The sequence below is a fragment of the Tasmannia lanceolata genome, unplaced genomic scaffold, assembly GCF_043159265.1.
Source record: "Tasmannia lanceolata isolate RefF3 unplaced genomic scaffold, GAP_Taslan_0.1 ptg000025l, whole genome shotgun sequence".
Lineage (NCBI taxonomy): Eukaryota > Viridiplantae > Streptophyta > Magnoliopsida > Canellales > Winteraceae > Tasmannia > Tasmannia lanceolata.
Genome location: NW_027518702.1, coordinates 3,897,166 through 3,925,161, shown reverse-complemented (window position 1 = coordinate 3,925,161; position 27,996 = coordinate 3,897,166). Strand labels below are relative to the sequence as shown.

The following is a 27,996-nucleotide window of genomic DNA, read 5'->3' as shown; positions in this document are numbered from 1 at the left end:
AGAGATTTGGAAATGATTCTTTTAAAAGAGGTTTTAAAAATATGGGTTATTTTAAAAATATTTTGGGTAATATATTCTCTTACCTATAAAAATATATTCAAACTCAAAGATACAAAAACTTATCATAGATTCACCACTTCAAAATCTGTCCAGTGTTAAGGTCGCTGTGAAAGGCAAAATGAGATGTCCACAGAGTGCAGTAACCAAATAACAAGAGATATGCTAAACATTCTGCAACACATTTAGGACGATGACATAGAAAGAATCTTAATATTCTGGAATGATTTTTAGCAAAATCTTGTATGAGCCAAAAGGATCTATATCATACAGAAAGAAGCAAAAGAAACGATACTAAGCATCATATTCCCCTTGAGAGAACTTGTTTTCTGGGTAGAAAACAGCCACAACTTGATTTCCGCCGAATTTCCTTCCATTCAGTCCTGCCCTGGCCTTCGAAGATCCATCTGTGTCTGCAAATTCCAAGAATACCTGAAAAGCTATGTTGCATCAGAACGGATATGTTGAAATCCGACACGGGTACCAAGAGTCAGATTCCGCAAACCTCAAAAAGAATGATTCGTGCATTCGCCAATATAAAATTTTACTTTTTTACATAATAATATGATTGAACAAGTAAAATATTGAAAATTTTAACAGGCTAAGTAGATATATTGTTTTATTTTGCCATTTCAGAACCTTACTACTAGGATGGGTAAAACTTAAAACATGTGATTATCGTAAAATCGTGGTTACAGTATTCAGAAAAAACAGATAAAAGAGATCTACAAGTGTCTCAAAGAATCCTAAAGTACTGCAATCTGAGACGTGTCCGAAATGGATTCTTCGCCCATTTAGAAGAATCCATGTAACTTCGCTGAAAAGCATAAAAAGATGATGTCGTCCGTAAGAATAATATCTCCAAACACACCATGGAAGAACTTCCCAGTTTACCAAATGGCAAACTGGATGGTTTTTCGTGGTTAGTAATGGAAATCCCAAAGTCCAACTTATCTTCCGCACAAACAGGTTAAAGAGATGATTTGGCCCTAATCTCGATCTAGTACTTGAAAAACTCAATCACTCATGTATCAAGAACTAGAAAAATCTGATCATTGTTGTCTTGAGCTTTATAAATTCGAAAAAATTTGATTCAGTACAGGTCAACTTGAGTGAGCTCTTCTCAAGTCTGACCTTCAAGGTTGCAAATTGTTTAAGATGGCCTGTGGTCTAAAAAAAGATGGCCTGCCGTTTATGGGTTGTATAAAGACTGGAGTTTAACAGGCAAAGTTGTGCTTTAAGATCATGGGATTCCAAATGATGAAGAATGTGCATTTTTCTACGGACCTTCCCAACTCCTGCAGAAGGTTCGCCGTTTGGATTTGGTCGAGGGATGACAACATTCACCAATGTACCTGCAAAAGATGTAGGTTGATATTTGGAAACAAAAAAGAATTAAAGTGAAAAAAGAAATTAACATATGAAGATGAAATAAGGCAGAAGTAGTATAAAAACAGAGATCAGGACTTTCGATTATTTATTATAATGCCCACTACTTACCGTATTTTCCGCCTTCTCCTCTCATGTCATCCACGATGTCTTCATATTCCTCATCATCTCTTAATTCGTCAGCGGTAACCACCTGTGTCAAGCATATGACCTTGGTAGGAAGGGCGCCCACTTGGAACACGAGCCTCTGCAAAAAGGTGAACAGAATGTTCAAAGTGTAGATGCAAGTTTGATAACTCAGATCCTCTAAAATACTGCAATTTATCTAAGGGAACTTTTTAAAAAAAAAGTGATTTATAAGGGAAATGATATCAGCACAATGTTTTGATATTTTCACTAATGCATCTTGTCTTTTAGTATTTAAAGAGCTGTAAAAAGGTTATTACAGTTCCCAAAAAGCTCTCACAAACCAATTAAAAAAGAAAAGACAAGCTGGGCCGTGCAATTGTTAAACCATGGTTGTGCTGATATCATTCCCCTTTATGTAATTACCACATTTTATAACCACTATAATGATTTGCAATAATCGTTTCTAGAGAAATGGCAGCATAAAATTTAATACAAGTCTTTTTTTTGTGGGGGTGGGGTATCAATAATTTGCATAAAAAAGGGAAGATCTGCTAAATATTTTCAATAAAATAAAATAAAAATCAAGACAAAAGTTGTCCTTACCTGCAAAGCTATCTGCTGCTGTGCTTGTAATAATACACTCTCCTGTTCAGGTCTAGGTTGGGTAGTACCCTGGTTTGCACGCCGAACAGTGAGAGTTTTATCTCCCATCTTGATGCCATTAAGAGCCGCACATGCAATGTCTGTAACTGAGAGGTCATGGTAAACACAGAAAGCATAGCCTTTTGAATTCCCTGTTTCCCTGTCCTTGACGAGATCGAAACCACGAAGAGGGCCAAAAGATTCCAGCAACTCCCTTATCTGTGATTCCGTGAAGTAATATGGGAGTCCACCCACAAAGATGCGATCAGGTCCCTCAAGGCCGCCAACTGAACCGGGTGTCAGCCCAACTGCACCCAGGTTCAAGTTAGGGTTGGGTTGGCTTGGGCCAAGTGCAGCAGCAAGAGAAGGATTGTAGTCACTGGGCCTCCTCACCTTTACCGGCGCCCCCTGGATATATACACACCAATAATTTAAACAAATCGAGAGCGATTAAACAAACTGACATTGCTCTCAAAGTCATAAATGCTCACACAAGGCATCAGGTACAGAAACAACAGTACACCCGAAAATGCTGACACATCCTATGTCACAAATATCTCCGATATTTTCAAAATATCGCATTTTTATCGCGACATTTTGATAAAACGACAAAATCCCGAAATAATCCCGAGATTTTAAACATAGAGCGATATTTTTATGATATTTTTTAGGGAAAATGATCGAAAAGATAGACCTTTTTTCTGAAATTGTGTGTAAGAGGTTATGCTTTTGAAAATTATCAAAAGAGGGTGAAACGTATCCCAAGACCTTTTTGAGGACCAAAATACCCTTCATCTGTTTTACCTTCACCTCTGTAAAAAACAAATCCCAAGGCACTTTACCAAATCCCTTTTCACCTTTTACCTTCACCTTTTTACCTTTACCTTCTTCTTCCCCAAGCACCATTGCCATTGCCTACCGACCCTCTGAAGCTCCATTGCCGTCCATTTTTTTTTATAGTGGTATAGTTGAGAAATTGCCATTGCCTCTCTTTATTTACTATGACTTTAATGACTCTATCAAGTAGTCATACACGATGTAGGTAGACTATATGTCCCTTTTCCATCTGCACATGCACAGCAACCCTCCACATCTCCACCCATCCCTCTTGCATAAGCTTTCTTCTTTATTTTGGAAGAGAGGTGTCCGTTCAACACTTTTGAAATTGAAATTTTTGTATAAACGCTCTGACTTCGTGTTCAAGATTTTGAAATTGAAGGCTTTTTATCTCTGGAGCTGAAATGGGTGATCAACCACAACTAACCCCAGACTTATAGTTTTTTTTAACTGAATCTTGTGTAACCATATTAAACCATTTACATCTGACCGGTTGTAGTGTTTTATATACTTTGACCATCTCTGCCGTTGCTTCTAATAAATTGGCTGCCATATTTGAAAAAAATAATTATGTAATATTGATATAGATGTCAATCTCAAGACGCCATTTCCACTAGATATAATTCAAAAGCTAGATGTTATAAAAAAAACTCATTTGAGTCAACTTGAACAGGGCCGAGGTTAAGGAATAACTTGATTTTAAGCAAGAAGCCCAACAAAGTACTTGAAAATTCCACCCAATCCAATTTCTACAACCCGATGAGGACATGAAAATATCTAATGAGTACTCAAAATATTATCAACTTGTGTGACTTGATCAAGTTTTACATATGAGCTCGGATGACAAAAATCTTGGAGTACTCTCTTCGTTATTAAGGATCTCAAGTGCTTCACCACTTGTAGCTCCTTTTAGAATGCTAATGTAATGCTTCTTCATAAAGTTCTTCACCATGGTCAAATATGGAAGCTTCTTGGAAGTCAACATCCATAGCCACTTTTTACTTCTTATCATCTGTTCGGCCATTACCTTGAGTCAAATATTGGGTCCGATCTCTGAGCTGGTAAATGGCTTCACTTCCCGGGGAGAATTGATTGTAGTTAGTAATATTTGGGCTGGCCTCTCTTTTGACAATTTGTCCCAAAACTTAGCTTGGTTCTTGGAAGTCAACATCCATAGCCACTTGTCCACAATCTTCAGATATTAATTCTTCCACAACCAAGGGATGAGATACTCGATTGGGAGGTAAATTCTGTTTTTTCTCTTCCACCGAATTGAATACCTAGGTTAAAGCTATATAATTAAAGGGGTTTTCCTAAATTGTCGTCACTGAATATGAGAGTATCACCAACAAATGGATCAGCTATCAAACAGAATATGGGCTTAGAGCTACCGTCAGTACCTGGGTTTTGAGCAGCAATTGTGGGTTAGTCAGACCATTTAATACAAATTTTCACCAATTAATCCCTTGCTAGGCCATTTTATCTCAGATTCTGCCCATTTAACCCATAATCAACATTGTTTAGTTGATTGGGATTGCTATTACTTGTTTGAACAGGGTTTCAGCTTGTGTATTGTGCTCAATTGCTTATGGATGTTTTATTTGTTGTGGTTGCATATTCTGATCAGATCCACCACGAAAATATATAAAATGTAACTTATGGTTACATATTCTTCTTGTGGACCTTGTACTTGTTGTGGTTGTATATTCGGATCAAATTTAATAATATTTTGATTATGTTTTTTTATTTTGGACAAAACTGAGAAATCGTGCAAAAAAAGAAAAGAAAGAGAGTATCAAAAAGGTTGAAGAAAATGCAAAAAAAGAAAAGAAGAACATAGAGGTTTAAGTGTACTATTGTGTTTATTTCCAATCATAGTAAGTCACTTATGCTTTGATGTCAATTGTTTTGCAGGATAAAGTCGTATCAAGATGCTCGCCCTATATGTTTGACAAGGCCTTCGAGAGACTAAAATTGAATGAAGATAATACCAAGACTCTTTCTTCAACTCTTTTTAAGGATTTGGTTGATCTTAAAAAAAGTACAAATGCACAAGCCCATGATAAATGCATTAAATAAAGTTTGGAATCCGGAGTCTAAGAAATTACATTAGGGAAGAAATCAGTTCCATTTATTATTGATGATGTAGCTTTATTTTTGGGTCTTTGCAATAGTGGGGAAAGTGTAGTGGTGAGCAGGAAAGCTCATCAAAATACAAGAGAAGTTCCTTTTAAAGTGGAGGGTTGGATTTTTTTCAAAAGCTTCTACTAGTACAAAAGAAATCGCTGAGGATGCTTTAAAAGTAGTTCAAGGAGTTAAAGAAGATGATATCGAGAAGACCGCAAAATATGTTATATTGCTCCTTTTTGCCATTGGATTTTTTTCCTCCGACATCATATCAAATCAACCAAAAGTTTTGGCCGTACATTAAAGATTTAAAAAATATACGCAAATACAATTGGGCCAAGGCAATCTATGATTGGTTAGTAGATAACTTAAATATGAGGTCGTCATATCTAGGTGGATACTCATTAATATTGCAGGTATGATAAACCCTCTATATTCAAGTTGTTTACTTTTGTAGTTTTATGATAATTAAATATGTTTATCACGATACGCAGGTTTGGCTATATGAGCAGACTAATTTATGGATTCCCATCGAACTAAATAAAAGCCCACGGTTATTCAAGTGGGGATTGGAAAGTGAAAATTACGAAACTTGGGTAAGGATCGAAGTTTGGTTTGATTAAGAAGAAACTTCTAAAAGCATCTCAGGTTAGGTATAAAATTCGATACTATATAGTCTCAATTCAAAAAACTTTGTTAACTAAATGTCTTAATAAAAATTTAGGTGGTGGTCATACTACAACCAACAGGAGATGAGAAAAAATACTTATTACCATCAAGACATCAAGTATTGCAATATTTTTCATGTTATGAATTTACTTTTTAACCAATAGAATTTGATCAATCATTTTTTCTGTCGTTAAGGTGGAGAACTGAACCAAGAATTCTCTTTCTTCATCATCAATCGAATCACTGTTCGCGACCCAAGATTCTATTTTCTCATCAATCCAATCACCGTTCACGTTTTTTCTTTCTTATCAATGCATGTTTGATCAATCCTTTTTTTTTCTGTCGTTAAGGTGGAGAACTGAACCAAGAATTCTCTCTCATCAATGCATGTTTGATCAATCCTTTTTTTTTTTCTATCGTTGAGGTGGAGAACTGAACCAAGAATTCTCTTTCTTATCAATGCATGTTTGATCAATCCTTTTTTTTTTCTGTCGTTAAGGTGGAGAACTGAACGAAGAATTCCCTTTCTTCATCATCACTTGAATCACTGTTCGCGACCCAAGATTCTATTTTCTCATCAATCCAATCATCATTCACGTTTTTCTTTTTCTTTTTAATCAATGCATGTTAAAAAGTAAATTCATAACATGGAAAATATTGCAATACATGATCCCTTAAGGGTAATAGGTATTTTTCTTCATCTCCTGTTGGTTCTAGTATGACCACTACCTAAGCTTTTATTAAGACATTTAGTTAACAATTTTTTTTGAATTGAGACTATATAATATCGAATTTTATGCTTAACCTAAGATGCTTTTAGAAGTTTCTTGTTAATCAAACCAAACTTCAATCATTCCCCAAGTTTCGTAATTTTCACTTTCCAATCCCACTTGAATAATTGTGGGCATTTATTTGGTTCGATGGGAATCCATAAATTGGTATGCTCATATAGCCAAACCTGCGTATCATGATAAACATATTTAATTATAATATAACTACAAGAGTAAATGACTTAAATAGGAAGAATCTATCATACCTCCAATACTAATGAGCATCCACCTAGATATAACGACCGCATATTTAAACTATTTACTAACCAGGCCCAATTGTATTTGCATATATTTTTTAAATCTTTAATGTATGGCCAAAACTCTTGGTTGATTTGATATGATGTAGGACGAAAAAGTACAATGACAAAAAAAAAGCAATACAACATATTTTGTAGTCTTCTCGATATAATCTTATTCAACTCCCTGAACTAGTTTCAAAGCTTCCTCAATGATTTCTTTTATACTAGCAGAAACTTTTGAAAAAATCTAACCCTCCACTTTAGAAGGAACTACTCTTGTGTTTTGATGAACTTTCCTGCTCAACACTACACTTCCCCCACTATTGCAAAGACCCAAAAATAAAGCTACATCATCAACAGTAAATGGAACTGATTTATTTCCTAATGTAAATGTCTTAGACTCTGGATTCCAAACTTTATTTAATGCATTTATCATTAGCTTGTGCATTTGAACATTTTTAAGATCAACAAAATCATTAAAAGGAGTCGAAGAAAGAGCCTTGGTATGATCTCCATTCAATTTTAGTTTCTTGAAGGCCTTGTCAAACATAGAGGGCGAGCATCTTAATACGATTTAATCCTACAAAACAATTTATATTAAAACATAAGCGACTTACTAAGATTGGAAATAAACATCAATCAAGTACACTTAAATCTCTATGTTCTTGTTCTTTTATGTTTTTTGCATTTTCAACCGTTTTGAAACTTCTTTTCCTTTTTTGCACGATTTCTCAATTCTGTCCAAAATAAAAAACACAATTTTCAACGACAACATATACAACATAATCAAAACATTATTAAATCTAATCCGAATATACAACCAAAACAAGTACACCATCCACAAGAAGAATATGCAACCATAAGTTACATTTTATATATTGGCATGATCCTTACTCAAATCTTTGAACACTCTAAAGTACCTCTTGACGGGGAATTAACTAAGGATCTGTTCCCTCCGTTTGGTGGCTCGTCATTGAAGAAGATGAGGATTGATGAAGATGCAACCATTCCATGAGCTCCTCCACAGGATCGACATGGTTTGACTCAGGAGTTCATCGCCCAACAATTCTTGGCGCTCCGTAACATTATGGCCTCTCAGCACAATGTTGTGCTCACGCGCTTAACACAGCAGGATCGACGGATCGACGACCTTGATGAAGAGGTCGTCGGCCTTCAGAATTCCATCAGTGAATTTAGGAGCGAGTTTAACGCTGCGCACCTTACTCTTTCTTTTATTTGTTGGCATGTATTTTATTATTTCTGTATTGTTTAAAACTCTTGGGTATGTTTCTTGTGGAATTGCAACTGATATGAACTGTTTATTCGAAGTGATTTCACCAATTTCAAAACTGTTAAGTTTTTAGATCCCAAATTTACAATAAAATTCACAGAATATGAAACCTTGATGCATATAATAAAGTACCTGATATACAATCGACTAGCTGCCATACCCGGTAAAAAAAAACCAATGGTCGCCTACGAATGCAAGGGCAACATTTTGTACATAAAAAACCAATGAATCCATATTCATCCCTAACAAAAGAATGGAGCTGTGAAGGACACACCTGACCTAAAAAGAAGATTTCATCGATCAATTAAATAATGGATGTATTATGGGAAGTCGTTACAAGGTCCAAGGTAGGCATGTTCATACAAGGTCCAATGCAACAACCAAATGGTGGTCATTTCTAATGTAGTGTCCTTAATTAAGTAGTGTAAAAGTTTTGAAATCACAAATGAGTTGAAAATTGAAGATACTTTAAGCCATTAAGAAACACTAACATTATACAAGGTGGATTACAGGTTCAATCACTTGATTCCCTGCATCTTCAATATGGCTTCTCAGCCATAGCTTATCTACGAGGAAAAGGAAAGGTTAGTGCTATGTCAGACATTTCTGTGCAACTAACAGGAAATTTGCCACTTTTTTGAAACTTTAAGGCAGAATTTACAACGAATAAGGCTTGCCATTTAAAAGCATTAACTGTAATTTAGTTGGTCAGATGAAGAGTAGAAACACTTCATCCATTATGCAAGGAAGCCACCATGAAAAGAAAAAACAAGTGGGGTTGCCTTCCTGTCATTGTTAGTGTGAAGTGCACCGTCAACACCCAAAGAGTTGGAACCTATGATTTGTGGACATGGACACGAGTGTCACATGTCAACCGTGACACAGGTGTCGGACACGGCAAACCCCCAAAATTTAGAAACGGGGACATGGCTAAAATAGAAAGTATATATAATCATAATTTGTCGATACGGATTCGTGTCGAGTTTCGAGACATATATGAGTTGTCTAACATGGCAACATCTAAAAATCTAGAAATAGTGACACACACACATAAAATTATTGATTATTACACAAATACGTGTCCGCACGCCCACATTAATTCTAACACTCCTAGCAATACATTTAAAGTGTCCAAAGGAGTGTCGACATGGGTGGACGCGCATGTCGTGTCGGACACGGCATGACACATTTGTCGACAATAAATTCAAAGTGTCGGCTAAATCATAGGTTGGAACATTTAATTGGACAGTGGTCAAGAAAGTATAAGTACATAGGAAAAGGAAAATTGCAGAACCTCAAAGATGATGCCGTCCAAGGCCATCGCATTACTTGCTTCTTCGACAGACCTCATCTCCACAAAAGCGAACTTCTTTTCATGGTTGATATATACATTGACAACAGCATCACCTGCAAAACAGACAAGCACTTAATGATATACACCACCAAAGGTAAGGTAGTTCTATAAAGGCAAGGCAAGAAAGGAGAAGTATTGGCAAACCTGGACCAGCAGTGTTTCCTCCAATGGCCGACATAACCTGGCTGAAAAAGGTTCCAACAGACTGCAACAAAAGACCAAAACAAATAATCATGAGCTACAAGCAAGCATTGCCATCTTAGTCATCAACAACAGGAAAAATCGAAACTCATAAGCCAAAAGATGGACATGAATTATTTTAGGGATGTGATACCCGGACTCAATGTTGTTAAAATCGTACGATTCATGATTTGTACTGTACGATTCAAATCAAATCGTGGGTAAAACGATTAAAATCGGAAGGAAGAAACGTTTTCTGTAAAAATCGCACAATTTTTAAGATTTTTACAATTCTTTTTACGATTTTTACGATTCCTTTTTTTTTTTTTGCTTGTTTTTTTATACTGGACCATTTGCGATTAGAAATAAATCGTAAATAAACCCCTCGTCCCAACTTACAACCCAAAAACAAGTAAAGAAAACCCTAAATCTATTCTTCTCTTCCTTCCTATTTTTCTCCTCTTCTTTCATTATTCTCCTTGTTACCAACTTATAACCTATAAACCCCTTCTCCTCCTTATTTTATATTTAATTTAATATAATGGTTTTAAATAAAAAATAAAAAATTACTCATTTTGTTCTTATTTTTTACCTTTTTATATTTTTTAATACAGCTTTTCATTTTTGCCATTCAAAAAAAAATATTCTCATTTATATATATAAATCAGAAAAAATCTTATGATTTACAATCCGATTTATGATTCGAACCCTGTTAAGATTTACGATTCAATTCTGATTTTCAGAACCTTGCCCGCACTCCTTTGTTATGATAATGGCACTCCAAACTTTACTAGTCATCTTTTTTATAGGCTTTTAGCAGCTTTTTGGAATAGCAACTGCTTTTACAGCTGATTAAGAAACTGTAAACAGAAGAGCGTGCCATCATTAAAAGATGGAGTGCGATATCAACGCACTTTCTCTTATCATACTTGTCAAACTAGGGGCCCACAGTTCCTGGCCACATGACCCACAACTGATTTCTCTATGAAAGTGGGATGCACTAACAATTATAATTTTTTTACATTTTTTCAGGTTAAATACTAATAAATACAATATATTGATATCAATAGAACAATACATATTTTGAATAATTTAAAAAATGAACTTCAACATTTGAATTACTACCTTTAAAAAATTAAACTTTATATCACCTAGGTGTAATGGAATTTCGGACCTCTTCCACTTAAAACAAACACTTTATCAAACTAATGTTTAAAAATAACACCAACGTTTTGCAATACATGTTACAAAAATTTGGTTAATCAAGTAAACAATTTTTAGCAATTTACCAAAAGGTGCTAAAAAAGCAATTTATTAAAAGGCAACAATGGATTATCTCATATTTTTTAGCATCGTCTACATATCCACTTATCAACCAAATTTTTACTATCACGATTACTATGTGATTTCATTTATCAGTTTTATTACAATGAGATCAATAACTCACGAACAGTATCCCCCATCCTCAGACAAGCCCTAATTTTCCACATGATTTTTCAAGATCATTCACATAGAAAATTAATAATCAATTGCCAAAGAAATTCTTCGTCTTAGCTGTCTCCTCTTCTTTTTCCAGCTACATAAATATAATATAATACGTGCATGTCATAAGTTTGAAAAAAGAAAACATCTTGTGGAGATCACATACTGCACATTTGGACAGTGGATACCCATCGAGGATTTTGTTGGAGATACTTGATCTGTTGGCACGGACGATCGGGTTTGTGGTTGGATGCCGGGCGGATACGACGACTCCGATATGACGTGTCACTGCATGCATCAGCTCTTTACTCGACAGAGTCGAGTTCTTCCCACCCAGGGAGAACTGATGTGATCCAACCGTTGGATCACCACTTTATTATGTTTGCACTTATTTATTTTGGCTAATTGGACTTATTTGGCATTATTGGGATTATCCTAGATGTGGGGGATGTCCACATCATCTAGGGCCCACCTTCGCATGCACCACTCTACCCTTATTTCTTTTGTTTTCCCTATTATGCCCTTAGATGTTTAATTGTTTTTCTTTGCTTTGCAAGGCTGTCTTTTCACCTCATATTAAGTAAGCTAGCAAAGAGGGCCCACTAAAGCATATAAATATGAGTTATTGGGAGAAGAAACCCTAGTTTTCATGAATTGAAGAAATAGAACAAAAAAAAAAGGAGCCGCACGTCTCCCCTTCCTCCACGTCATGGCCGTCCCTCTCCCCTCTCAAGGTAGCCTCTTCTTCCCTACCTCTTCTCATCTCTCTCTCTCTGACCTTTTTCTCTCTCTTCGTATCTTACTGTCCCTCTCTCGTTTCTCCCTCTTCCTCGATCTCTCCCTACGTCTTTTCTCTCTCATTCTCACTCGAACCCTCTCTTTTCTCTCATTCTCACTCGCAATCTCTCTTCTTTCTCCATCTCGCACTCTCTCTTCTCTTCCCTCTTGGTCTCTCTATTTCCCCGTCTATTTCACACACTTTCTTGATTCTTATCTCGTTATCTTCCTCTCTTCTTGATTTCCTTCTCTTATTCTCTTCTCTCATACTCATTTCGTCCCTTCCGTGGAGGCCCACCGCTGTCCGGAATTTCGGAACGTGACCACGAGCTTCTCCCCCATTCTCTTGGTCTCTTTGCTAGCAAGATTCAAAGTGAAAGGACTCTTTTATGGTGAGATTTTTCCTTGATTTCAGCCCTTTTAGGACCCCTTTCTCCTTTGGAAACCCATAGGAACCTTACCCATAAGTTACCCTAGCTTATTTTGAGCATTTTTGTCATTTTCTAATAAAATTTTGGGCCCTAGATCTTTCTTTTATGTTATGGACAGCAATGAATTAGCGAATAAAGTCAGTTATTTGAGCCTTAAATCCTATCCTTGAGTCATTTATTTGATATATTCAATAATTGCTTGAAGTAGAAGTATTTATCATTGATGGTCCGTTGCTTACAGTTCATTTCATGCTTTATTTATGCTGAAATTTGCCATTAAATGTTTCTCTATTTGTTTATGGGTTATGGATGGTTGTATGGATATGAAGATGTGGTCCCATTGAGCTCCTAAAATCCTGGTAGTTATTCGGAGCCTCCGGGTTTGCACCAATGGGCCTAGGGGATACTGATTGTCCACCTCCCATAGGACTCAACCCGATAGATGAGGATCGGAGGAATGACGTAGAGATAAGATGTGATTAGGTGTATTGGATGATCTGACGGTCATCTTCAGGGTTACGTCCAGGTGGGAGCCACTTGCCCAATCCGACTGTAGTGTAACTACAGAGCGAGGTCGTGGTGGGGCCCATCTTGGGTTCTGCGGGATCGACCGTCGGATCCCTTTGACGATCCCACTCAAAACTCGCTTGACCCGTGACGAACCTTGGAGGATCAGGGTCCCAGATTTATAGATTGCACGGATGGATGAGATCCGGTGTATGAGACACAAGGAGTATTTACACTATATATATATATGGTGTATGCGTTTTTGTGCATATACGGCGTATAATATCTAATTAATTAATAAGATTACTTAATTAGTGAGTGATAAATAGGATACTTATCTCTAATTGGTTGGTTAATTGGCTAATACTTCTTAAAACTCTTATTTGATAATTATCAAATTATTGTGTTTTTCAAAACTCCTATATACAGATAATAAATTTTGCATAATGTTTAAATATAATAATTTTAGTATAACCCACATAAACAAGTGTGCAAACAGCTATCCGTGTGCCAGAATTTAACCAGGAGTTTATCCAAACAGATTAACCCATTGTAATTATCTGCACACAAATGCATGCAAAATGGTTGACCAGACTGTAAAGAATTTTTAGAAATTTTCAAAGACAGAATTATAAAGATTTATAAAATTATAAGTAAAATAGAACACAGAGATAACATGTCACCTGTTCATTAGCTGCAGGAGAAAGGCCGCCAACATAAACACGCCGAGCATGTCTAGTAGCCTGTCAAAAAGACACAACAAATTTAGCTTGTATATAAGGATGTGACATGTGTTCGAGAGAAAACCAGATCCGCAAAAGCATGCTTTAATCCATCATACCTGCTGAGTCATTGCCTGGAATGGCATCACAGGGAGGGCCCCAAACTGACACGAGTACCAAATAAAAAATACAAACTGAACGCTGTGAAATCAAAGCATGTAAAGCACAAGAAGGCTTTTTGGATACATGGATTTTATAATCCTGGATTTTACAAGCTAAAGTCTGGATTTTATAAGCTAAAACCTGGATTGTACATTTTCAGGATTGTAAAATCCAGGTTTTAGCTTATAAAATCCAAATCTAGGATTTTACAATCCTGGATTATAAAATCCTTGTACCCAAACAGCCCCAAGATCTCATGAAAAAGGAAGAAAAAAATACCTGTCCTTGTGCTAATGGGAACATGTTAGGGAACATTCCAGGAATGGCTGGTGGTGTGGCCATCATCTGACCTGTAAAAAGTAATTAAATTCCTCCTTGTACATAAAAGCTACAGTAGCCGGCTCACGCCCATTGGCAGCACAGTAGGACAAGTAGCCTAACATTGCCTTCTTACAACATTGTATCGACACAAAAACAAACAAACAAACACCAAAAACAAGAAAACAACCAAAATGGCTCTCAGTTTCAGAATTGCCACGACGTAAATAATATAAAAAAAGAGCATAACCAATCCAGATATTAAATATATAAGTTCCTAAAACCGTGCAAACTACCAAAATATGATAAGAATTTTCATAACCAACAACAGGCAATAAGATACTATAAACACAAAGAGATTACGACTAGAAGGAAAGGGTCATGTACCTGCCGTAGTAGCACCAGCGATCATTGCAGTTGTAAGAGGTGCCATGTCAAAACCACTAATTCGTTTGCTGAAAAACCCAACAGGCCAACACACAGTAAGAAAATAAAATCAAGGCAGATAAGCAATATACACAAATCAGAGGTATATGTGTGTGTGTGTGTGTGTGTGCGCGCCTGAAAATTCTGTGGGCAGCTTTTGCATATGATAGAGTCCAGTAGCCTTGGCACCCTGCAAATTGTGCAGTGTGCTTTTGCACAATGATTGAAACGTCGGTTTCGGTGTCGGTCCGAAACCGAAAAAATTTCAGTTTCGGAAGAAATTTTGGCCGAAATTATGTAAGAAAGTAACAAATTTCAGGTTTTAACTTGAAAAAATTTCATAAATGAATTTTGGCAAAAATTTCCAAACATTTGGCTGAAATTTCCGAAATTTCAGCCTAAATCCGGACCGACATGGAATTAATGTACTTTCGGTGTCAATCTGGACTGTAATCTGAAATTTCGGTATTTCGGCTGAAATTTAAAACCTTGCCTTTGAACGTCGTAAGCACCACATCACGGAAACAACAAACGACAAAATTTGTAGGCGAGGTGGTGGTCACCAGACACAAAAGCACAGTGCAAAATTTCAGTGCATAAGTGGTAGGGCTCTACGCACAAACACACACAATGTGTATCTGTCAAAATATACATATCCATACACATGCATACATTTATGCACTTAACCACCAACCACCATGGAACTCCGCAGCTCCCTCAATGAAGAAAGGAAGGGGTTCCACTTCAAGACTGGCAGCAGTCCATGGCAGTATAAAAGCATCTCCTTACTGTGCTCTCAAACTACAACTGGAAAATGTCCCTGGAGTCCTCACATACACAAAGGGATAGGCTCATTGCAACTTTAAATATGAAGCTATAATACAAAAAAAAACCCACTTATCACTCCATCTGATACAAATTTCATTGCCATGGCCCATTCAATTCTGGTTTTTGATTTGATGTTGAACCGTGAGGAAACAAACACATGGCTGAATTTATTGCAGTCACTGAATGGATAATTCAATTCTTTTCGTAAGACCCGTATCACTACCAGGGTCACATGATTTTTTTAAGGGGTATGGGCATGCATGAAAATTGCAACTCAGACCCTTTTTCCATTTTCCAGCATTTTTTTTTATTTTCATGTGTTTTTACAAGGGGTAAGGGATGTATGACCAAATCCCACACACAAATCACGCATAAAAAACATGAACTGAAGCACAAATCAACGGATCAAAGTCAATTTCGGTTTTTTCTTGTTTTTACTTTTTTTATTGTGTATTTTCATCTTTACATTTCATTTTGTTGATGATAGTGGTTGTAGCAACCATATGATTGGAGATAAAGGGTAATTTGTGGAAATGGATGATCCTGTGAGACCACAGGCGAAAATGGGGGACACACGGTAAGATCAAGCACATGGAAAAGGCGCAATCGCTCTTAATTGGCTCTTGAGTTTCAATCGGATAATAAGTTCATGACCAGCCCTCTCCGGATCAAGGGAAAACTAACCCCGTATTCCATGTGACTCGGTTGACTTAGATTAGACCAGACCAACCCAGAGAGGAGCATGCCCATTTTGTACTAATTTTGTAGTTATGTGAAATATTTTAACTGTTCATTTCTATAGCTGCACACTAATTTCTACAAATTTAGTTAAAGCAGTCAACAGAAAATTGACAGATAAGAAGACAGAATTGTCCAGATAGGCATGTCAACAAACTTACAAACATTATGAATAACAATTATAATTATGTGTGGTGGATACATTGAAAAAAAAAACTAAAATTATCAAAAAACGGATGTCCATTAAAGAACCTGCCAAAATTAATTAAATTAAATAATACACAATTGTTTTTTTTTTTTTTTGAAATGAAAAATACACACGAATTTGTGGAGGAAACATAGCTTATTAATGGTTTTTTGGACCTTGAGAAAGCAAAATAAATGATCCCAGAGGTAAAATGTACTAGGAGATATGCGATATGTATTGACCAATGAGACCAATATGAATAATTTTTTTGCTCAAGTTGGATATGCCTACTGATAGAGATAGTTTGATCCTTCCTTGCAATTAGTAGCAGGCATTCTACTCAAAAAAGGTATGCAACTCAGTGTCTTAAGATTGGTGGAGAAGTCTTTAAACGTTCTTTTCGAGTAAAAAAGCCACCGCATCCCACATCTAAAGATAAGCTTGCCAGTATAGGTATTGGATGCGGACACCTTCCATATATCTACACACATATGTTGCATATGGATTACCTCCATCTATCAGGAGGATATATTTTGATAATAGCAATGAAATAACCAATAAATGGATGAACTTAAAAGACAATTCGAATGATTTTTCAAATACACACACACATGCATACATACATATACAGATATATCCTAGTCCCCTAAGTAGTACGCTACCTTACGGATCCAGAAAAAAAAAAGGTAGTACGCTACCTCTATGACAAAATATATAGAGAAGGCTTGGAGACACGATCATAGACTTACATCCCAATAGTCCCAAAGAGCACACAAAAGAGGATAGTTTAGATGCTATCTACAGGGGCAAACATGATTTCCCTAAGGAACTAAGGTAATCTCTTCAATGAATATTGGACTTGAGGCTCGTGTTGAGATTTCTAAAACTTTACATTAGGAAGCAAATGTCACAATGAATCAGTAAGCCAATTATGGAGTGGGGTGTTAGATGTAAAGGGGGTATTGCCTTACTATTTAGATAGTTGGGAATGATACTACTTGCTTGATCAATATTTGCTCTCCGGGGGGAGGCTACAGCAGGGTACGACCTCATTGCAACACAATAAGAGAAGCCCTCTATTACATACTGGCATCACCCTCAATTGACGGAAGTTCAGAACAGCCCACCCTATTTTAGATCAATAATAACAAAAAATCACGACATCCACACAATCCTAAACCATCCATTCCATGCATATTTGGTGTTTTGGACACTGAAAGTGGAGCATTGCCTATGGGTTTTCTAATCCTATATCGGCTTTGAATTAAACAAGTGTGATCATTAGATAAGCATGTTTTGGATGTCTAAGGTGGGACCACCAAGCAAATAGTCCGGATTCACCAAAGGTTGAGACTCAATGGGTTATAGTGAGTGGGTGTGCCTCAATGTATTACAATGTGGTTGTGCTTACTAGAGCATCCTCTAGCTATTTGTCTGTAATAGCAAATATTTATTGATAACCGACCAAATTCAAGGCTCAAATTCAAGGCTAGAATCCCATCAGGAATGAATTCCATTGATAAACAAATAAAAGAATCAACAGAAGGTACAGAATAAAGTATTGGATGGTACGGAGAAATGCATAGCGACAATATGACCAGGTTTTGAGTATAAAAAACATCGAAAATTTGAGTAATTTAAAGCATGATCCAAGGATTCAATCCAACAAAGAACTCTTGATACATCAAATTGTATTATCCATTTCAACTAACACAATCAATTAACTTTCAAAACAAAACTAACACAATCAATTGTCCTGCAAATAATTTAACGATGTAGAACCATGGCGGCAACCTCGCTTCATATCAAATACAATTTAGTTGGCCAAGAATTTACGAAGTCTAAAATTTTTATTTTATTAAACACATGAACATTGAGAAATATCGAGATTTACCTTTTTGACGGTGAACGTGACCTTGATCGATGCTCAGATCTACCCTTTGAACGAGAACGTGAACTATATTTATGCTGCCCATCCCTATCGCGGTCATAATCTTTGTGCCTGAAATAAACATTGAATCACATGCAACTAAATATTGAATCACATGCAACTGTAAGGTAAAAAATAGCACTCGGACCTCCTTTTTTTTAATGGTAGCACTCGGACATTTTATAATTAGAAAAATATTTGCTCGCTCATAAAAGCAAACCAAGCGTCCCTTATAGTTTTTTGCTTCTTTTTATTCCTTTGGGGGAATCCTATCGCCTCGTTTTCATTATGATCTTTTGTTTTCTGCTGAATTCACTATTTAGTTATCGTTTGGAAAAAAATTAAAAAAATGTACAACCAAATAAATTTTCTCTGACCACTAGGTCTATCACAACTTTGCATGGAGAGGATGAGTTACTACCACAAAGTTACAGAGAAAAAAGCACACATTTATTTCTCAAACTACTTATAACATATTTAAGGGTGCAACTCGGTTGGGTCGGGTTGAGGGCCTGAGGCCAACCCGAGGAACCATTTACTCAACCCGACCTGAGTTCCAACCCGAGGAACCATTTTTTTTTTCAACCCGAATCCGACCCGACCTGAGTTCCAACCCAACCCAACTCAAGTTTTTAAGCTTTATATGTACAAACTAAAAACTAAAAAAATGATAAAACAATGTCGGGTTTCACTCAGGTCGGGTTGCCCAAGCCCTCAACCCGAACCTGACCCGAACTCGACCTGGGTTAGTAAAACTCAACCCGACCCCGACCCCGACCCGTACCCGTAAGAAACCAAACCCAACCCGACTTTTTTTTGGGTTGAACCCGACCTGACTTGCACCCTTAAACATATCTGAAATATCATAGTAAGTTCACATGGTCTGATAGACAATAGACATACAGCTAAAAGAAATAAAAATATACAATGCCATAATAAACTCCCTGAGCAAATTCATAACAAGAAAGAAGATGAATATGAAAGAATGACGTTGTAAATTCAGTCTCATCACCTATCATAATCTCGGCTTCGGTGATAATCACGATCATCTCTGTCTCGGCCCCTTTCCCTCCTATCAGTCCTATCTCTGTAGTGGTCCCTATGATGGCGATCACGGTCCTTTTCTGGTTCCTTGTCCCTATCCTTATCTCTGTCCCTTTCTCTATCCTTCCCCCTCTCCTTTTCTCTTTCTCTATCCCTGCTTTTCGTGTCTCTTTTGTAATCGCGAGAAGCATACTGCAATGAAATGGTTATTAGTAGAACAAACATTAATGAAATATGGTTCAAACAAAAATATGAGTACATTATCATTCAAGAAATGTAAGATAAAAACAAACTATCAATTTCATATATCAAAAAGTCAATTTATGAGATGCGAGTCATGCAACATATGGTAAGATTTCTTTTTCCTTTCTTTTTTGAATGGTGACATATGGCAAGATTTCATATAAGACTGATGCTTATGTTAGACAAACATAAGCATTATCAGCAAGGACGCTCATAGCTTACATAAGACCAGCCTCAAATCACTTAGACATTTGAAACATATCTATGTATCTCTCCAATTCTTTTTGCATAGATTGGTAACTTTGTGTGAATGTTCAATTATCTAGCAAGTAGCAACCTTTGACAGTTGTGAGGATTCCTAGCAATTTACTTGCTTCAAATTGGAATCAAAGTTATGATTCAAGATATCATTTGAGGATTCAAAATGAAGCGAAAGAAGGTTCATGTCAATCCAAATGAAAGAGTTGATTGATTGGAACAAATTCTTCAAGAGGAATTACAAATGTTACATCAACTGGGATATGAAGTGAATTCACTGCATGAAGGGAAATCAAGGCACAAAGGAGAAGATCTCGAAAGCAGTTTGATGAAACTATCAAGATCAACCCTATTCATCATCATGGGACTCTATCCCATAATGATCGTGATTGAGAACATGATGATTAAGATAGGATTTAGGACTGATTTGTTCAAGTGCAACAAGATAATAGGGTCACAAGAATGAAGATTGCAATACCTAATCTCCATCATAACTTTCGTGAGCAGAAGTTTCATTAGACAAAGATTCTGGATGAGATGTTCTCGAATAAAAGATAAGGCTAGTTAAATTGATTCGCCGGAGTTTGGTGATCGAGAATATAACAAGCATCTAATAGGTGAAACAACAAAAAACTTGATTGCGGATACAAAAGACACTCTTATCACCTTCGGAGATCATCGATGAGGAGGCATAAAACAGTACAGCATTCCAAACGAGGTATACCTTGGGAGCCTTGTATCTACTATTACACCTCAATGTCAATATTGCCTATGTCAATGTCGCAGAGTTGAAGCCTTGGTAGTAAAGTGTATTTAGGTAACCTGGGACGCGAGTAAACAGATCCGATGTTTCAGACAGTAAAGCAGGTAAAATTTGCAACTAAAAAATGGTGGCCAAGGGTTTATAATTTTGCAGCTGATAAATCACAATTACCATCCTTTATATGTGTTTTTTTCACAGGTGTTTGTCCATATATCTCTCTTCCACAACACCTGATTTTATTGAAAAGAAAATGAAAAAAACAATTCTAGAATGACATAATCAAGTCACAGCATGCATTCAATGAAATAAGCATTCAATTTCATCCTTTGGTAGTGGCCTCAAAAGCAAGGTTGCCAGGGCGGGAATCAAAAACGGGATTCGATTCGGGATTCGAAAGCGGGATTCAAAGGCTCCGGGGATGGTTGAGAGCTGGATTCGAAATTTCGCCGAGGAATCGTTGGGGAGTCGCCGGAGATTCGCCGAGGATTCGCCGGAGAGTTGCCCGGGACACCCATTGCCAGTGTACTTTGCAATCAAAGCCACTGGATTTTTCTCACATCATGTACATTAGCCCCCTTTGCAATCAAAGCCACTGAATTTTTCTCACCCATTGCCACTGACGATGGGTGTGGGGTGATCAAAATGGGCATAAATATCACTCCCCTAAACCATTCTCAAGCCCAGAAACCTCTCAAGCAGTTAACCATTCACACAGAAACCGTTCAAGAGGGGGGGGGTTATATCCGGGGAATCACCGGGGAAACGGATTTCACGGAATGGGATTCGAAGTTTTGGGTAATGTGAATCCGCGAATTTTATTATCAATGAAACGAGAATCCATAAATGAAGAATCGCGATTCATGTGGAAAAGAAATAGTGATTCCCAAATAGGGATTCGCGTTTCCGATGAAAAGGATTCAGGATTCCCCTAGTTTGGGGAATCGAACTGAATCCCGAATCCGATTTGCGAATCGGGGAATCGTGATTCCCCACCTGTGAAAACGAATCCTGCTTCCTTGCTCAAAAGTCTAAACAATTATGGATAGGATTTGTATATCAGAATCGACTAACTTCAAAATTAAAAAGTAAAAGTACAATCGTTATGATAACTTTGACTTCGTGATTATTCTTTCTTAGTTTTTACTTGTTCTGAATGTTTTCTTATTTATAACTTTCTCTCTGACCTTCCATCCGAATCTAAAATGGCCATAAAACAAGTAGACACTTCTACCTGAAATTTCAAGCAGAACAAGTACTCACAAGCATATTAACCAGCCAAAATGAAATCTATCCAAAATAAAAAGTAGAAAATTTTAAAATAAAATAAGGCAAGTAGTTCTGATTTGTCGCAGCAGAAAATCCGTAAATATTTCAACTGCCCAAGCAAGTTAAAGGGAAAAATACTTTGATTTGATCGTTTCCATGAAAACCGACACATAATCCGAAATTATTCGACCAGAAAATGAAAAATAAAAAAAATCCAGAAACCTCGGATGAATGAGAAAGGGGTAAAGACAAATCTTTTCAAACATAACAAGTACGGGAAAATCAAAAAAAGTACGCATTTGCGTATTAACCAACCAAAATCAAATCTTTCCTACAAAAAAATAATTAAGATTTGCGATGAACCAAAACAGGAACCCTTAGGCCCCAATTACAAACCCCAATAAGTTCGCAATGTGATTGAACTTCTTAGAGGGAAGATCAGATGCTCGGCCCACTTCCAGGGAAGTGTCAGTCCTCTGTGGGCATAAACATAGTTTTGAGTTTGAAATTCTTCATTGATATGAAAAATGGCTGATTACAAGATGTTTATATCAAATAAAATCACTTGACAACCAAGAGACCCAATCCAATAAAACCCCAAAAGACTAAGACCAACTAACCCTTATCATAAAGAGTCCCATTAACTCTAAAAACTAAAACAATATTCATGATAAGATCCTAACTTATTCATCATCCTAGGTACTAGGTACGTAACAGCCCCTCTCAAACGCTCCTACAAAACGAAGAAAAAACTTCATTTGCACCAATTCCATGAAAACTATCCAAAGACAGTCAACTACGTGTTACGTGCCTATTTGGTCGGAAAACAAATAAACAAAGAGAATAGAAAAGAGGGGGAGAGAGGTTGATTTGAGGCAATCAGACCTCCTTAGAAGATCAATTCGAGACGAACCATGGCCAAGGAAGCACGGGTACTCTCTGGAGGCCCACGCACCGTATTGGGTGAGGGTGCGTCCGGGTACTCCCTGGTGTGTATAGGGTATGCACCTAAACAACAAACAAATCAAAACTGTCTGGGGCTCACATTTGGGCTCAAAATTACATTTAGGCCCTGTTCATTTGAGATTGTGACAACCGATTGACAGCCCAAAAGTGATTATTGGAGTCAAAATTATGTTTAATTTTGAGTCCAATAATCTGTTTGGTGCTCAAAATTACATTTAGGCCCTGTTCAATTGAGATTGTGACACTGACAACCGATTGAGAGCCCAAAACTGATTATTGGGGTCGAAATTATGTTTAGTTTTGAGTCCAATAATCTGTTTGGGGCTTACATTCAGTTGGGAGTAGGACAATCCCAAACGAACAGGGCCTTTAATTTTTTAATATTTATAAATATATAATAAAAGAGGAAAGTGTCAAGCGTCTCTGAGCTCGAGCTCAGAAACTCATGTGGGCCCACATTTTTGGGGTGATCCAAAGCATTCATTTGAATGGCCCCTTCATAGATATCATGTGTACAAAAAATCAGGTGGTTAAGATCATCCTAACCCTTCCATTTGTAGAGGGAAAATTGGGCAGATCCGTGGAGAAACAATATCTGTCCATTTTCCCACCACTTTTGGATGGGTTAGGATGATCTTAACAACTTGATTTTTGGTACACAACCTATCTACGAAAGGGTCTTTCAAATGAATGCTTTGGATCACCCCAAAAATGTGGGCCCACATGAGTTTCTGAGCTCGAGCACAGATAAGCTTATCTGAGCTCGAGCTCAGAAACACTTTCCTCATAATAAAATATAAAATATATTATATTTAGCGTACCCCCAATGTACCCGTATCCTTCTTTTTTTTTAAATCACCTATCCACGGACCTGTATCATTCCCGCACCCATAGTTGTCGACCCGTGACTCGACTCATGACTTGATTTCTTAATTTTATGACTAGTAACTCGACTCGTAAGAGTTTTTTACAAGACCAAATATTTAGTTAAAAAATATAATTATATATCAAAAGATGAAGCGCGTAAAAAATATAACCCAATAGCACATAGATAAAGCACTAAACCAAAAATATAAATGACTATATGCTTGTAACTTGCATGCAGAAAAATAATTAATTTTCTGTTAGAACTTAATCATTGGTGAAAAATCCTTCCTTGCTTTAGATTTGTTTCCGCCCACGATTTATGGTATGGTCGGAAGGAGATTTGTGGTGGTTTAGACCAAGAACCCAAGATTGTCCAAGACTGGGAGCCTCCCGCAAATGGTTTTTTGAAGCTAAACTTTGATGGGTCTAGCTTGGGGAACCCTGGTCCTGCCGGAATCGGGGGAGTCTTGAGGGATGAATTTGGAACTGTGAAATGGGCTTTTGCAGGTCTCATTGAAGTCACAGACGCTAATGAGGCTGAAGTGCATGCTATCTACCAAGCATAGTTATCAACCCGTGACTCGACTCTGGACTTGATTTCTTAATTTTATGACTCGTGACTCGACTCGACTCGTGACTAGTAAGAGTTTTTGACAATAACAGAAATTTAGTTCAACAAAATATAATTATATATCAAAAAGATGAAGCACGTAAAAAATATTACCCAATAGCACATAGATAGAGAACTAAGCAATTTTTTTTTTTGAAATGGTAAGGTGATTTCATTAAGGAAGGAAGCGGACCGAGATGGACCACCCCCAAATTACAAAGGACAGAATAACAAAACAAAAACAAGAAAACACTCAAGGATTAAGGAAATCGAACCACTCCAACTCCACCCGACTAACCCCACCCCTAGCCAAACAATCTGCCTCCCTCTTTGCCGATCTTCGCACATGGTTAAAGACAATTGAAGACCCCGCAATTAAGTCATCTATTTCATCAAAAAAATGAGAAAATCTCCAAGGAAGCTCTCCCAAACTTTTCAACCAACGTATCACGTTTAGAGAATCACCCTCCACAATAGTACGATCCATTTTTTCTGTATCAATCCTTTTTATGCCTTGATATGCCGCCTTCACTTCGGCCTCAATGGCATCACATACTACAAAGGGGCGGAATAAGCCCATACAACGACACCATCATCATCTCGACACAAGCCACCCGTCCCGGCCAGTCCCGGATTTCCAAGACTCTAGCCATCAAAATAAACTTTGAACATTCCACAAGGCGGAGATTCCCATCTCTGAACAACATTAGGGCGATCCTCCCTACTAAAGCATGCATCCCTCCAACCCTCCCATAAGTCAAAAGCCGATACAAACCGAAATGACGTAAGACTCCTCGCCCAAGAAATAGAAAGAGCAATAATTTTCATATAAAACCAATACGGAGATTTTGCAACCCACTTGAAGACTCTAGAATTTCTTTCTTTCCATATCACCCACCATGTAGCAAGAAGACAAATATTCCACAACATAATGCCTTTCTTTTTCCACGTCACAAAGCTCCAATGATGAAACACATCCGGGATAGAAAATGGGAAAACCCAACTAATACCGAATCTCAGAAATATATGACTCCATACCTGATGAGAGAAGGAGCAATGCATGCAAGATGACTCACGGATTCACCATCTTCCAAGCATAGAGGACAATGGTCAACAAGCTAAAAATATAATTACCTATATGCTTGTAACTTGCATGCACAAAGATAATTAAGTTTTGGTTGGAACTTATTCATGGGTGAAAACCCTTCCTTGCTTTAGATTTGTATCCGCCCATGATTTATGTTATGGTTGGAAGGAGATTTGTGGTGCTTCAGGCTAAGAACCCAAGATTGTCTAAGACTGGGAGCCTCCGACACATGGTTTTTTGAAACTAAAATTTGACGGGTCTAACAAGGGGAACCCTGGTCCTGCCTGAATTGGGGGAGTCTTGAGCGATGAATTTGGAGCTATGAAGTGGGCTTTTGCGGATCCCATTGGAGTCGCAGACGCTAATGAAGCTAAAGTTCGTGCTATCAACCAAGGAATAAGGTATCATGAGAATGAAGATTTGAATAAGGTAGTGGTAGAAGAGACTCGCTCAATGTGATAAGATGGCATAGTGGCTCTCATTCCTTCCCTTGGAGATTTACCTCTTTCTTCGATGGGATCCAAGACAGGACGGGGGATGCATCAATTTCTTTCCATCATGTTAGGCGGTCAGCTAATGGTGTAGCGAACCATTTAGTTAGAGATGGTGTCTCTAAGGAGGGGGTTGAGCTATTTGACTTTATTCCTCCTTGACCCTTTCAGGGGGGCTTGTTCTTATCTTTCTTTCTTTTTCTTTCTCTTTATTTGTATAGACCCACTCGGTGTTTTTTTCTCATTAAATGTAATTGCCTACAATTAAAAAATAATAATAGTTAAGTTCTAAGTTCCAACTTCCAAGTTTTTAACCATCAAAACAAAAAATCACAGGCCCAGCTACTCGACTTGACTCGTAAGAGTCTTATTTTTTCGACTCGACTCACAGTGACTTGTAAGAGTCACCAGACGACTCGTAAGAGACTTCAACAGAGGCAAGTCGCCCATGCGACTCGACTCGAAAGCCCAACGACTTGACTCGAGAGTTGACTCGTACGACTCATAAGAGTTTGACAACTATGCCCGCACCCCGTACCTGTATCCGTGCTTCATAGACCATGACTCTCCTAAAACAAAGTTTCTGCTATAAAATTCTCTACATTTCCTTGTAATACAGCTATTTAAAAGCAAGAACAAAGGTAGTTACACATCATCAATCCATTTAACCACTTACAAAACACATCATAAAAAACTAACACCCACTGCCCTAAAAACACATAAGCCATAACTAGATAAAAATTACATTCTAACCCACCCCACTTACATCATAATAACATGCACATAAGTTACGTGACTAATTGGCCGTAACACAAATAAATAAACAAAAATAGAAAAAAGAGTGGGGGAGAGGTTGATTCAAGGCAACCGGTCCTCCTAACGGCTCAATTTGAGAGGAGCCATGACTCTCCTAAACAAAGTTGGAAGAGGTACATATCATTCCACCCCCCTTAGAAACAACCTTGTCCTGAAGGTTGATTTGTTGGAGAAAAGATTGTATTCCACCGGGGTCCCAAATTCTATTGGACACACTTTAGTTGAGAAACACAGTCAACTTTGGACCTCCGCATTCCACAAAAATAACGACCGTGATCTCTCGAACCGCACCTTCCATATTTGTTGCTATCAAAGTAGGAAGGAAATACGAATTTTCATCTCATTCGCCAGCTATTTTTGCGTTTTCCTCTACACGAACATCAGTTCTCTCAAGATTCAATTTTTCTTCATCTTTACGCATTTCTTTGATCGCTTTGCTAATTTTTTCCACTCCTTCTGCAAATCGCCGGTGTTCTTCCATCATTTTCAAAACAAGAACTTTGATTTGCCGGACATCATCACGAATGGATTCCAAAAGCTCCGATGACGTAGCCATTGCGCATGATCGACAGCTCTGATACCATTTGTTACGTGCCTAATTGTCCGCAATACAAATAAAAAAACAGAAAGTAGAAAAAAGAGTGGAGGAGACAGGTTGATTCAAGGCAACCGGACCTCCAACCGGCTCAATTCGAGAGGAACCATGACTCTCCTAAACAAACTCTCCTTTGCTGCTGTCAAATTTCTCTTCTTCCTCATTTCATTCAGCGACAAGAACTTAAATACATGCATAAAGAGAACGCCACATCAACATTCAACAACCCATTTACCCACAAACTTTACACACTACCATGACACATAATAAAACTAACACCCACAACCCTACATAAATAACTACTTTGCAACTACAACACATACACCATAAAGAAGTAACTTTTGGGCTGTTCATTTTAAAACTGAAATATTACATCAAAGGAATGAGAAAAGGGGAGAAATCAAGAAACAGAAGAAATCAAAGAAAGAGAGGATTCGATCAGTATTACCTGAGACTTGGAATCTCCGTGATCGTCAAATCCACCATTACGGTCGTTGTATCCTTCGCCATTACGGTCGTATCTCCCACTGTAATCCGGCATTCTCTCTCAGAGAAAGAAAAACCCTAGTTTCTAGGGTTTCTAGATGAATTTCTAGGGTTTTAAAAAAAAATACTCGCAAAAAACGGTCTCTAGGGTTTCTAGGGTTTCCAGATGACTTTCTACACTGGGTTTTAAAGAGAAAGGCGAGATGAGAAGTTTTTAGACAGAGAAGAGTTTGGTCACACTAGCACCATGAA

The 27,996-nt window shown here is 37.4% G+C and overlaps 1 protein-coding gene across 2 annotated transcripts; it reads right to left on the bottom strand.

The window, feature by feature from the left end:
- Positions 1–110: 110 nt before the first annotated feature.
- LOC143857485 (splicing factor U2af large subunit A-like) lies at positions 111–27,996 on the bottom strand. Of its 2 annotated transcripts, XM_077367901.1 has the most exons (13): positions 27,707–27,996; positions 19,265–19,488; positions 18,217–18,324; positions 14,531–14,598; positions 14,105–14,175; positions 13,783–13,827; positions 13,625–13,684; positions 9,709–9,769; positions 9,505–9,617; positions 2,179–2,625; positions 1,558–1,693; positions 1,345–1,412; positions 111–489 (listed from the first exon to the last, which is right to left on the bottom strand). In XM_077367901.1, the coding sequence occupies exons 1-13, from the start codon at positions 27,797–27,799 to the stop codon at positions 352–354; spliced, it is 1,632 nt and encodes a 543-aa protein (XP_077224016.1). In that variant the 5' UTR covers positions 27,800–27,996; the 3' UTR covers positions 111–351. The 2 variants fall into 2 exon arrangements, with proteins under 2 accessions (XP_077224016.1, XP_077224018.1); XM_077367903.1 differs by lacking the exon at positions 13,783–13,827.